The sequence below is a fragment of the Convolutriloba macropyga genome, chromosome 15 (assembly GCF_964194025.1).
Source record: "Convolutriloba macropyga chromosome 15, txConMacr16.3, whole genome shotgun sequence".
In the NCBI taxonomy this organism is placed as follows: domain Eukaryota; kingdom Metazoa; phylum Xenacoelomorpha; order Acoela; family Convolutidae; genus Convolutriloba; species Convolutriloba macropyga.
The window spans coordinates 36,959,792-36,973,169 of NC_134482.1; the positions used below are offsets into that span (position 1 = coordinate 36,959,792).

At 34.2% G+C, this 13,378-nt stretch overlaps 1 protein-coding gene and 1 long non-coding RNA gene across 2 annotated transcripts in view; one reads left to right on the plus strand and one right to left on the minus strand.

Annotated features, from left to right (window-relative positions):
- Positions 1-11,053, plus strand: part of LOC142354284 (uncharacterized) — a 12,923-nt gene extending 1,870 nt beyond the window's left edge. The window contains exon 3 of the long non-coding RNA XR_012761076.1: positions 9,929-11,053. This is a non-coding gene — a long non-coding RNA (uncharacterized LOC142354284). The remainder of the gene's footprint in view (positions 1-9,928) is intronic.
- Positions 5,064-13,378, minus strand: part of LOC142354283 (uncharacterized) — a 43,597-nt gene continuing 35,282 nt past the window's right edge. The window contains exon 7 of the mRNA XM_075406549.1: positions 5,064-6,773. Coding sequence (XP_075262664.1) covers positions 6,460-6,773 — 314 coding nt within the window. The 3' untranslated portion in view covers positions 5,064-6,459. The remainder of the gene's footprint in view (positions 6,774-13,378) is intronic.

Below are 13,378 nucleotides of genomic sequence, written 5' to 3' on the forward strand. Positions count from 1 at the left end.
TAAAATTGATGAAATGTTCACTATAAAGCAATTTTTTGAATTTTGAAACATGTAAAGTTGAAACTGGAAAGTTTGAATTTTGAAACTACAAGTCAGAAATTTATATGTCAAACACTATTATATTCTTAACTTAGAAGAGCTTAAGGTTTGTTATTTTATGAACTGTCAAATAACAAATGTCCTTGAATCCTGCAATTTTTCTGTATATTGGATTCTTTTTCGCCGTTCAATCACTTCTCCTGTATAAATATCTCTGAATATGCTCTTCGACGTTACTTTTCTAATTGAAATTGGAACTTTTTCGGTTTTCTGAAAATAATTTTATTCACCTGAACAAAAATTCCACCTTGACTTAACTTTTGAAGCTAAAAGGGATATGGTTGCAGCGGTTTATATCAATCGGCATAATTTGAAGCTATTAATAGAACAGTATTTTGTGTGCTGCAAAAATTTTTTTAAGCATGCTTTTTTATTGGGGATTCCGGTGGGGTTATACTTGTTTCAAGAATATTTCTGGCATTATCGTATTTAGTTTTGAGAAAAACTTTTCGCCCAATTCTTTCAATAGAATAAGAGAGTGTTCAAACCCTGTGCATTGCAAAAAAAAGATATTTGACTTTTTGTAGTTGCTTCAAGCACATTAGGTCGCGCTTCATTAAAAACAACAACCAATTTTTTCAGAAAAAAATAATTTGTTGTTAAATTTAAACTATTGCTACAAAAAACACTGCCATTAGATTAGTAGTAAGTAAATACTGTCTCAAGAAAGGAGGGGTTATCTTACAATACTTAAACATGGGAAAATAGGGGGTTGTCCTAGACGGAATGAATGGGATTAAGGGGATTAGGCCGCCTTGAAACTCATTTTTCCGTCATGACAATCCTAGCGACGGTTGATTTGAAAGCTATTAATGCAATTTACAAGGAAATGGAAAAAGATTATTCTCAATACGCTGAAAGCTTTCTTTATTTCTTGGCAACATGTCACTACTTGGACCCTGACCTTGATTTGAATATTGCTATGAAAATGAGACCCTATGGTGGACTGATTGGTATTGATAATTCTTCTCTGGACAAGTAATTCAAGTCTTACAAAATTTTGAGGTTGCATGCTATACTTCACGACGCTTCAGATTTTGTTTTTGAATATAGTGCAAAAGGGCCGCGCTATTCTTATGTCCTACCCTGTCCAGTGACAAACGAGTACCTTGGTCACGTGAAAGGACTTGCCTTCTGAATGTATGTAAAAAATTTTTAAAAGCAATTTATTCAGTTTGCTGGAATGTTGAAACCACCGCCAGTTGTTCTTGATTTTGAAGGCTTTCGACATAAAAAGTCTGGTTCTTTTATGAAAGAACTAGCAGTTTCGACAGAAAATTATTGCGATACTGTGTCATTTTTACCCCCAACTTCATTCAACATACTGTCTTCGAGTGAGACACGATCATACAGTTGGGTGTCAAAATATCTCCATGGTTTGAATTGGGAGAGTGGACATTATCCATATTCATGCCGTTTTTTCAAAAATATTAATTTTATTTTCGGTTGAACGTTATTTGTCGTTCTGTTGTAGTCGTTTAACAAACTCTGGACAATGCCAGGTCTTAGCGCTTTCCTATGGGTGAGCAAAAATTCTACGTTTTTATTTCGATTTTTAGCTAAAGTAATTCATGACTTTGAAATCAAAAAATTTTGAAAAAAATTATAGAGATGTATTTTTTAAATTTACATTTCGCTGTTCTTCTTTTTGTCCACTTGTTAACCATACAGGTTGTATATCAATTAATTTCTGTCTCGAAAAGAAACCGTTAGACATGTGGAATTATTTGGCGCTCCGTTGCAGGTCTTAGGGTCTCGCCATGGAAGAACGAGGGAAACTATTTGCTGATTTCAAATGATAGCTTACTATTTTCACAACTCTGGGATCAAATGTATTAAAAACTAAAAAAGATGTATCTATTAATTTTTCATTTTGCTGTTTTTTGTGTACTGCTGTTATCTAGTGTCCTTAACTACAAGTTGCAAATCAGATTATTGGTGGTGAGGAAAGGCAAAACTGAACATATCGAAGGTCTTTAGTGCATTGCTTATTGTTTTTACGCCTTCAATACCGGTTTTTCTTGCAAAAGATTTATTAAGTTTTCTATTTTTGTGTAGTTATTGTTCTTTTCGTGGACGTATGACATATTCCGATTAGCGGTAGATCTCAAAAGCTTTTTATTGAAAAAATAAAAACGTTTTTACTGACTTCAGTTGCTATCTATTGTTTTGATCTCGTTGAAATTAATAGGTTTAGAAAAAAAATAAATCCTTTTCCATTTGTTCTTTTTTGAACAAAAAATGCTACCTAGTCTCAATTTTAATTTAAGCGGTTACACATCTTATTATTGGTTTTCAAAGAAGACGAAATTGATTACATCTTATCTTTTATGGATTAGATTATGGTTTTAACAGCTTCGGCTCCGTTTTCTTGCAAATATAACCCAATTTTTGTTTTTCGTTGAATTTGTCGTCTGTATTTGTGGACGTACAACATATTCTGGTTACCTGCATGTCCCTATATCTCTATAATAAGGTGTCAATGAACGTAAACCTATTTAAATATTTCAATTGATATCTAAAGATTTTTATTGAAATAATTGGTTTCCGAAAAAACATAAAAAGATTTTTTTAACTTTGTCGTCTTTGTTCTTTTTTGTTTGCTTGTTTTCGAGTTTCATCAAGGACTGGTCTCGTGTATTTCTAGTGATGAACAAACTACGTTGTTTAGTTTAGGTTTTAATTGACACCATTTTGATTTTGTTACCATTTTGTTTTTTTTTTCAAAAAATAGACATTGTGTTTTGGATGTTAATGTTTGTTGTTGTTATTTGATTTTTCTTGTTTTTCTTTTCTCGTGGTACTAAAGAAGGTCTCATCGGCCCACTAAAGTGGCATTATTTACTTTGCTAAGTGATTTGAGTTGGTGGCATTTTTTTCATACACCAATTATTTTTGATCAATATGTGAGAACTTTTGAAAGTTTTCGATATCTTCCTAATTTAGTCGACTATAAAGCCAAACTTGTTGATAAGCGGGGTCGGAACCTCATGTGCAAACGCAAAATATTGAGCCTCCTTGTTCAATATAATCTTTTCACGCCTACATCATTTAACGCGTACTTTTCACCACAAAACAATATATAGAGAACTGAAATAAGGGTGAAATGATAGGGGGTGAACTTTATCGGGGTGAAAGGGGGGGGGGGGGGGACCGTTGAAAACATTCTGAACTCAATTCATGTCTCCTTACTGAGCAAAAACAACCATATTGTTGTACACTAAATAAACTTTCAGCGCAAATAAGTGCACTCACCTTGTAAAAAGGCTTAATTTGTTCAACTAACCTTGCATATTTTCTTTCACATGCTAGTGCCATGAAATTAGAGTACACTATAAAACATACATTAAGATTCTCATTAAAACTTTGACTCTCATTATTGTGTCAAAAAACGCAATAATAGTTTTAAATGCATTTAATTAAAACATTAATTACTCTATATACATATATGTATACCACAAAATAAATTTTACGAAAAGAAAACAAATTATAGAAATTACATTTCTGCAAATTGAACAACAAGAAACATGATTTTTCATTTTAGTACAATTAGAGCAATTAAACATTAAGCGGTTTAATCTATCTAAATTTAATTAAATTCTGCATTAAGTGACGTTTTTTCAACATCGCGAGTGTGAGAGAGACAAAGAAACTAAAATTTTTAGTACAAAATGATAAGCAACCTCCTTTCCCCCAAACCAAAAAAAATATAATTAGATGTCGGAATTTATAACCAAAATTGGATCTTTTCTATTTTGCCCCCCCCCCCCCCCCCTCCCCCGTCCTATATAACCAGTCTTCGCACCCCCGAAATATGTACTTTTTGCGAAACAGGAATGATCCCCAAAATTAGTAAAATAACAAACATCTTCAACTTGAAATACCGAAATATTGAAGGGTTTGATTTTCCAACAAAAAAAAACAGTTTCATAATTAGCTTTATTTACATTTAACCCGTGATTAACCCCAAAATTTAACCCCAAAATTTTCTCCAAATTATATCTAACAACCGTGTAAACCGTGACCTTGATCCCAGGGGTTGAAAAAACGTGGATCTTATAGACATTCGGCTACCCTGTTGCGGAAGGGGAGGCAGTTCTTGAAAACAATTGAAGCGATCAATTTATTGACCAATCAGATGACATCTGAACCGTATGCTTTACGAGCAAATCTTGAGTATTATGTAATCAAACATTGATTACATAATACTGATCAGAAGGGGAGAATTGTTGAAAAGGTCCAAAGTTATTTTCGATTAAGGAAAGGATTAGCTTTTGAAAATGCGAACTTAAAATAATTTGAGTCGACTATCTCTTAGGTCAATTATCATAGCAAACTGGTGCAACGGGGCAGTGTAATTAAAGAACTAATTTCATGGAGTTAAATAGATATAGCATACCTGTTTCCTTTTCCACCATTGAACAAGTTTTACCCACCCCCCCCCCCCCCCCATTATTCACAATATTAAAAAAAAACGGTTAGTTGACCCCCCTCGCCCCTTTAACCTCAACCAAAAATATGAGCCCAATTTCTGTACAATTAGCGTCAGCGTTGATTTCTGGTTCTACCAAATGGAGTGGCGAGTGAAGGGATGGGGGGGGGGGGGTTGTAATTAAAAAGCATACTATTAAAAATGGGATCTCTTCCGTTTGTGCCCCCAGTGCGTTATGCTCCCCCAAATACAGAGTAAAATTGTAAAGCGTGTCATTACATAGTAAACGATTATGTAAAAATATAGCACGTGCGTCTGGGGGTGCAAATAATATGCATCCACTAAGCTGGGGGGGGGGGGGGCACAAACGGAAAAGATCCAAAAAATGTAATTAAACCAATTACAGATGAGAAGTTTTGTTCAGCGTGGCAAAAGAAACACTTTAGGTATAACATCCATACACATAGTCGAAAAGAAATTCCACAACTGTATTTCAGGCTCACTTTAATTTGAAATGTCAACTGTGAAAAAATTAATCAAAACTTCAATTGAAAGCTTCAAGTTAAAGTTTGGGCAATTAATTTACTGTTCTTTAAGATGCGATAAATTGACATTTTGAGATAACTCTAATCGGAGCCAGCAACATTCATCAATGACAATGACTACCCGGATCATAGTAGCAGAGTAAATCAGCGCTGAATCATAATTACTCAATTCTGAATTTCAAAAGCTATAACGTAATGTACAGTATATTTTCATTTTAATATGTACCATGAGCTTATTCTGTCACGATTCGAACCCTTGGAAATGCCTGAATCAGTACTGATTTCACTTCTTGGATCTTTTCCGTTTGTGCCCCCCCCCCCCCCACTTAGTGGGCGCATATTATTTGCAACCCCCGACGCACGTGCCATATTTTTACATAATGATTTACTATGTAATGGCACGTGCTCTGTAACTAGGGGGGGCGCATAACGTACTGGGGGTGAGGGCACAAAAGGAAAAAGCCCACTTTATGCTATTGGAATATTATGTGCCAGTGCTGTAATCCACTGACATTAGGGTCCGGGAAAAAAACTTGACAATTTTGGCTGAGTTTAGTACAATTAATAGAAGTATGGATTATATGAATAATCTGCACAGAAATGTCGGAAAGAACAATTAGTGAAAGGTAAAATGGCGACGGAAGGGGGGGGGGGGGGTTGGTGGCAATCAATAAATTGTACCGGCCAATGAAAGTATAAAGACTTTTCAAAAATGTCATAAGACAACAATAAAATATTACTTCGTTATATCAGATTAATAGTCAATTTTGATTAAATGGATAGCCATGTCTAAGAATCTCTATTCTAAAAATTCCTTTTTAATTCTCATATACCTATGATAGCTTCGAAAAATTTGTGTATAAATATGTTTATGTAAAAAAAAAAACAAATCAAAACAAATGATTGAAAAAAAAGAATTCAGATAAACTTGGCGTTTTAATTTTTTAAACCACATTTTAAATCGTTCTAAATGTTGGCCTGTGTTGCTTAAACTTATAAAACATAAGTTGTTATTTTATTGTCAAAAAATTAAAAAAGGCAATAATTACAAAAAGTCTCGCAAAATTGATGCTTCGGATTAAAGAGTTGAAAATTTATATAAAACAATCTATCTTAAGACTAAAAATAGCCACCCAAAATCAACAAGGGGTCAATTTGGTATTGTGTCACAAAACGTAAATAACAAGATTTAACGATCAATACATTGCATTGAAAAAAATCATATCGAAAATCCATCGTTTTAATCGAAAATTCAGTTAATCACGCACAAAAACCACCAAAAAATTAAATCTGGAACTGGGAAGTTTAGACTAAAAAATTATAACCCATAGCTACCAAAATGTAAAATGTTTCAAAAAGCTCCAAAACAAAAAATGGGTTTGTTCACGCGTAGATTTCACGGCAAGCCGGTTTGTTGTACAGATACATTTTCCTCGGGTCATTTCCAGCCCCATTCAAATGAGGGGGGACTCTGGTTTCTAATTCCACGGATCCAGTGTTCTTCTTGCGCATTCTGCATACGATAAAAACAGTGATTAGCACCAGGCAGAATATCGCAGCCACTGCGCCCGATATTATGGCCGCCAAAATTGCAGGGTTGCCCATAAGGCCAACGGACGAGGGTTTTGAAGTTTGGGGAGGGGGCGTTGCTTGCCGAATGTTGCTGAAGAGTTGTTTGGTTGTTACGGGTAAGTCATCTGAAACAAAATTTATTTTTCAAATTGACAAGTAAATTACTTTCATAGCCGGTTGCTTAAAGTTTACCAGTCAGGTATAATATATACCTTCTCCTTCTGCAGTATAATATTTTAAATCAAAATTAAGAGCTCCGTGTTCTGCTAAACATAAAAATAACTTTTGAAGTAGCTAATGTTTGTTTCGAATGGTACAAGTTGAAAATTTTGAAATTTATTTTGAGATTTCACGTTCAGTAGAGAAGAAGTATATTCCATTTCAGAAAGCAATTTGTTGTACAGAACTGTTGATTCCGTATAATATGATCAGTTGTTCTCTTCTGCAATTTTTGTCACCAGAACATTAGTTATCTGTACAAAATCCATTTCTTGAATTAATATCCCTTCTTAACCTCGATTCGCTCATTTGAGTGAATAGCATTTCTACTGGTAAAATGTCCGATTTCATTAAAAGATACCTTGACCTTTCAATTTTTATTTCTCATGTAGCATACGTTGATTCCCCAATTTATCTGTAGATTTATCCCTTGTATTAATAAATGGCCAAATTTTGAAAAAATGCACAAAAATTTAAATAAGAGAGAACTAAAATTAAAAAACTCTGACACAATTTTTTATTATTCTTTCCTTGGGGAGAAATCATCACACAATTATATAATTATCGCAAAATCACCGTTAAGAAGAAGTTAAATTGATGTGTACCATCGGTTTCACCACGATCATCACAATTTTAAATTGAACTCATCCCATTAATTGCATTTTCGGTTATTTTGCGGTGATTGATGACAATTTCTCGACCTGGGTTCTTTCTATTGCTGATTTTTTTCAAAAATTTGTTTATCGCTTTAGATATCAAACCAATCCCAAAATATCAACCATCAGAACTTGATTTGGTGCGGAAGAATTTTTAACGAAAAGCTTAACTTAAAAAATCCTTTATTTTGCAAGATTTCTGACGCTATTTTATCACAGCAAAATATCAATATCTGTAAAGAAACGCCAAAACTCAATAAAACTTGTAAAAATCAAAAAATAATGGGACGCTAAGTCTTCGAGTTTTTTGCAGCTGATCTGAGGTTGTCGAAAATAATTTTACAAGTGCTGAAATTTATATTTACGATGTCTTAAGTTCCTATCAGGAAGTTTACATTTTTTTTTTAAAAATTAATCATGTATGTACATTAACGTTTAAAAGCACTTTCTATCATCTAAAAACGTAAATTATGAGGGACAAGACTTGAAAAGACCAATTTAAGAAATGAACTGACCTGTATTTAAATATTCCACGAAACGAAAAATTCGATACATAATTTGTAAAGCATATCAAGGGCTACTCTAGTCAGAAAGAAAAGTTTATATTACAAGCATCTGCAGAGATTTTTGCAAGAGAATGTTAACTTTTTTTTCACGAATCTTGCGATAATAAAATTTTTCTTGCAAGATTATTTTTTGGAAAAAACAAACAGCTCAAAGAAAGTTAAAAAAAACGCTCAAGAAAGAAGAAGAAAAAACGCTCAAGAAAGAAGAACCTTGTCGTAAGTCCGTTCTGATAGGCCACTCGACGGAAGTTATCTGATTTCCAGCTCTTGGAAGAGTTACTTTTTTTTGAAGAACGCTAACTTGAGAACCAGTTTCTATTTTCAGAAAAACGACAACACGGTATTATGATTATTATTATTATTATAACTTTTTGTAATAAAACATTGAGGACAGTTCATTTAGAATAATCCCAAAAAATTATTTTTTGGATAGCAATTAAAACGTTGTATTTGATGTGAGATAGTTCATGAGAGTAATAATGCAGAGGTTGTGACGACCATGAAGTTCATTTCGCATACCTAAATTCCGAAGCGCTCTTGGTTCAAATCTATTATGCAAATTTGAAAATATGTCAAGACGGTCTAAGCAGGTTTGGAATGGGATATCATCTTTTGAAAATAACAAGGTGCGAGAAAAACTACGAAAACTACAAATTTTCTTTTCCAAACGTTTTTTTCTAAGAATTCAATCTCCATTTGGTCTTTTTTGAATGATTAACTTCTGTACTTTTTTGTCAAGAATTTGATTTTTTAGCCTGTTCTCCCGTAAAAATATTTGTTTTCTCAAATCTGATTTCAAGTTAGCAGGTACGATTAATATCTGCTAAGCTAAATTTAAATTGCTGCAACAAGCGGCTCAAAAGAAAGAAAACAAAACAAAAACAGAAAAAAATGAAATTATCTGAATCGAATTATATGATTATAATTTAATTCTTTACTTCAACCGATTCATAAAAATGAGTGACATTTTGTGCGCAACTTTTGAAAAACTTTACGTAGTTTATATCAGAGACAAACTTCTTTGATGATTGGAAGAAAAACCGCTTGTCAGCTATTTGAGCTGTTAAAAGATTTTGACATATCGCTCATGAAAATTGGGCAGAGAGAAAGAGAGAGAGAGAGAGAGAGAGAGAGAGAGAGAGAGAGGTCTATGAAAATTTGATTTCTGACGGTCTGATCAAAAGTTGAAGACAAAACAAGTAGGATAGTCTAACCTAGTTAGAGGCGTTATTGGCTTTAATAATCGCCCCCGTTAACAGTTATATACCCGTGACCTGTTTTCAACTGCAGTCTTGTGTTTATTAGAATTTAACGACTCTGTGCTAGTAAGCGTAACAGATATATTAACTGGTGATTGCTTATCTGTAGCCTAGAGGTCTACCTCACATAAATTTCAACAACAATTAAAAGTGACGCTTTTAAACTTGAAACTTATTGACATTTATTGAAACAATTTCCAACCCCCCTCCCCCCTCCCCCTTCCCATTTTGAAACCCCCTACATGCAGCATTATAATCGTTCTAACTACCACAATCTTTGAATCTTTGCTATATTAAAAACGAGAACTTATAAACCTGATAAAGTTGATAACAAGCGATAATCTCGTGGTAAATTTTTAGATTTCCGGAGTAAAATTCGGGGAAAATTTGTTCTGTTTTGATTTCTTTTAATTGTCTTTACATTGTGAAATTGTCCGAAAAATCAGCAAAATTGGGGTGAAACAAAATCTGGTTGTCAATTCTTCCGTAGCGTTTGGCAGCACAGTTTGATTTTATAAAAAGCTATTTTTACAGCTTTAGAATTGTAAATTGGAAACAAATTAGCATGTGGTCTTTAAAGGCACGGCCAGACAGATTGGCCGGGAATTGGAAATGGTTGACAAAGTTTGGGGCATGAAATACCTTTAACATTTCACGTGCTTAATTAGCGTCAAATCAGACTTCGCAGGGTTTGGGTGGCATTTTGAAAGGAGTTTCAAATTTTGAATTCATATCACAAATTGAGCCTTATAGCGCAATTTATGATCATTTTATGCGTTGGTGGTAGTTATTGTGGTGGTGGTGGGGCTAGCTATCATTATGTTAGCAGTGCTGGTATCTATAGCAAAGATACGGCGAAATAAGATTCAGTGAAGAATAATATCTTTGGCAAGTTTAATAAAACTCTCAAGTTTGGACTTAAGTTTGAAAACATTGGTTAAAGTGGTCGGGTACGTTATAAAGGTGGTCACACATGTGAACAGATTGGTTAGTTTAGGTTCCACTTTAAACAAGGAACACCCATTTGCTAATTGGCACCAAAATACTCGGGAAACTGTGGATATTTTCGCTCTTTATATCGCTTCCCACAAAAAGTGATCTCTTAGGACATAATTTTGAAGTTGAATAAACATAATCGTCGCTGGACTAATTCTAGCTATATGAAGTAAAAAGCCAAAAATATTACAACTAGGCTAGACTTATAGTCTGCTCAATAAAGCGAGAGTCCCGCTGATAAATCTTATTTGACGTCTCTAATGAGATACACCTAAGTCAAAAAGGCCCACCGTAAAACTTGTTAAAGTTACCCCCATGCTTTGACTTCCCGGAATAAAAACATTGCGAATACTTCCACTGTATTTCGACTACAGCACCTCGGCAATTTCACACGTGAGCAAATTTGTGAGTTGCGGACAGAAGAAAACATATCACGAAGAAATAGACCTCACTATGCGCGACTTGGGCGAGCAATTTTATGATGTTTATGTTTTCACAGATTAGACTACCCTGAACTATGTCTGCTATATTAACCCTGATTGGTAGAACCCTACCTGGCCAGCGGGTACATGTAACAAATAATTTGTCTGTTCGTGAAACAAAACGAAATTGGAACACAGACAAAGGATAATTTGTCGATAGTTTCAACAATATCGGAAGTGAGAAAAGTTCAGTTTAATATCAGGAATAAATTTAATTTATGAAGATCCCTGAAAGTAGGAGGCAGATTAACACAAAGACATTTTAGTTACAGCACGGATTAAAAACGTGCTTGAAAATAAAATACTTCGAGAATTCGAATAACGAGCAACGAAACAAAGAAAATATCACCAAAACATATTCAGTTGGCAAAATGGAGATTTGGGGGTTTTGTTCAAGCTTGGTGGGCAAAAATACTTTATACAGCTCCCCTAGGTACGCGCGCGCAATTTTTTATATAGTAACCCACTATATGACAACTTGGACAGTTTTTGACTGCAGCGGCAAAACGACATATCAGGGGGGGGGGGGGGGGTGTGGTGGGTTAATAACCGAATATCCATTTTTTTTTACCGTTTTTGTAATATTATAGCGCATGCCACATAGGAGGATTGTGTTAAAAATAAGCCCTCATAGATGGTAAAATGTAAAATTAGTTTTTCGCTTCCATCGAACATAGATTAGAGGACTCAAATCTACAACCCGACGAACACGATCGGTCGTTCTTGGATTACACCAATACTCAAATCAGCTTTATATACCATCAACTGGGCCATTGAAAAACCAGAAGGAGAATGCTGTAAACCAAAATTCTAAGGGCTTCACTTTGCGCACGATTGAAAAACCAGAATACTAAAGAAAAAAAGCCAATAATGTAAAATAAAGTAGCTCTTGCATGAGTTCCAATGGGCGGCAAAAAAACAAGATTATGATTTTTTTAAAAAAAAAACAGCAATGCTGAATGAAAAATTAGAAAAATTTCAAAACCATGCAATAAACCATGCCAAAACACAAAAATATAACAGCCAGCTTAAAGTGTGAATCTCTGAAAACTTCAAGATTTATTTTACTGATAAAAATGAAGTGATAGTTCATACAGAAACTCAACAGTTATCCATTTCAATAGCAATAAGTAAATGCAGTCGAAGCACGTAATTAAAAAACAAAGAAATCGACAATTCAACAGCTATGAGCATTCTGAGGACTAACAATGATAGTCGGTAAGGTGGGTCCGAATCAAATCTCCTAACACATATTACATTAAATTTTAAAATCCAGGGCAAAAGTTGCATGTTCAAAAAATGAACGCATATACAGAGATATATAAGCTTAAATACATATATCAATCTTCAATTAATTTGTATTCGTCATAATTGCGGCTTGACGAAAAAAAGATTAGCGCTAAAATGGCGAAAATTTTGAAAATTGACACAAATTGAGACACTGTTGTGAACGAGCGGAATTGTGCACAATGATGGTCGGAACATGATGTCCCCTCGCACATTGGCGAGCCTCTTTGTTTGACAAAGCTGTGTTCTTAGTTAATAAACTTTCAAAATTTTCGCCATTTTAGCGCTAAACTAAGAAAACAGCTTTAAAAAACACAGAGGCTCGCCAATGTGCGAGGGGACATCATGTTCGACCATCATTGTTCACCATTCCGCTCGTTAACAACAGTGTCTCAATTGTATAACAATTGAAGCTGAGACAGACTGCCTCTAAAACGTAGATCAAATTCTGTTACTTTAACTTTGATAGATTCTTAAAAAAGGACCGACGTCCATACAAAAAAGTCGTTCATACCAGTGATATTAAATTCTTTATTTCACTAGAATGATCACTCGAACAATACACCAATACAAACGCCAGACATCAAATCAACTTTAATGCAATTTCTCAAGTTGATTTCTATGAAGTGAGCAACCAGTTTTGACAAAAAAGGCAAAAAATGAGCGCAAAAGTGAGCCGAAAAGCAAAAAAATGACCTCTGCGCTCACTTAGAAATCTAAATTGAGAATGCAAAATGAGACCAAAATCAAATAGATGCTACCAACGCTATAAAATCAAGAGGTAAATTACGATTGAAAAAAAATAATGCTTAACCATCTGAAATTATCAAAAGGTTGCTCTGGAAAATTGGTTATCAATTCAAAAAAGAAACAAGCGGAAATGACAAAAGATGAAAGATCAAGAAACAGACTCCAATTTCTTTGAAAATTGGCAGTATCCAAAGCAGTCTTTGTTCCCAAGATCTAAAACCACGGAGCTCGAGCAGACATGATTGAGCATCCAGCGGGTAGGACATCTCAATAATAACAAGGAGATTAATGAGTCTTCAATACAATTTTGAAGGCCCAAACTACCAATATCAGTTATTTTTTGAAACATAAAATCCGTTGTTGAGTGGACACCTTCAAAAGTTTCTAGTATGCCTCCGGAGAAAAAAGTTGAAAGTTGAAAAATCGATCACTGACAAAACCCTAAAAAATATTCAAATTTTTAACAAACTAAATGTCATAATTTTATATCGATGACTGACCATCAATTGAGGAGA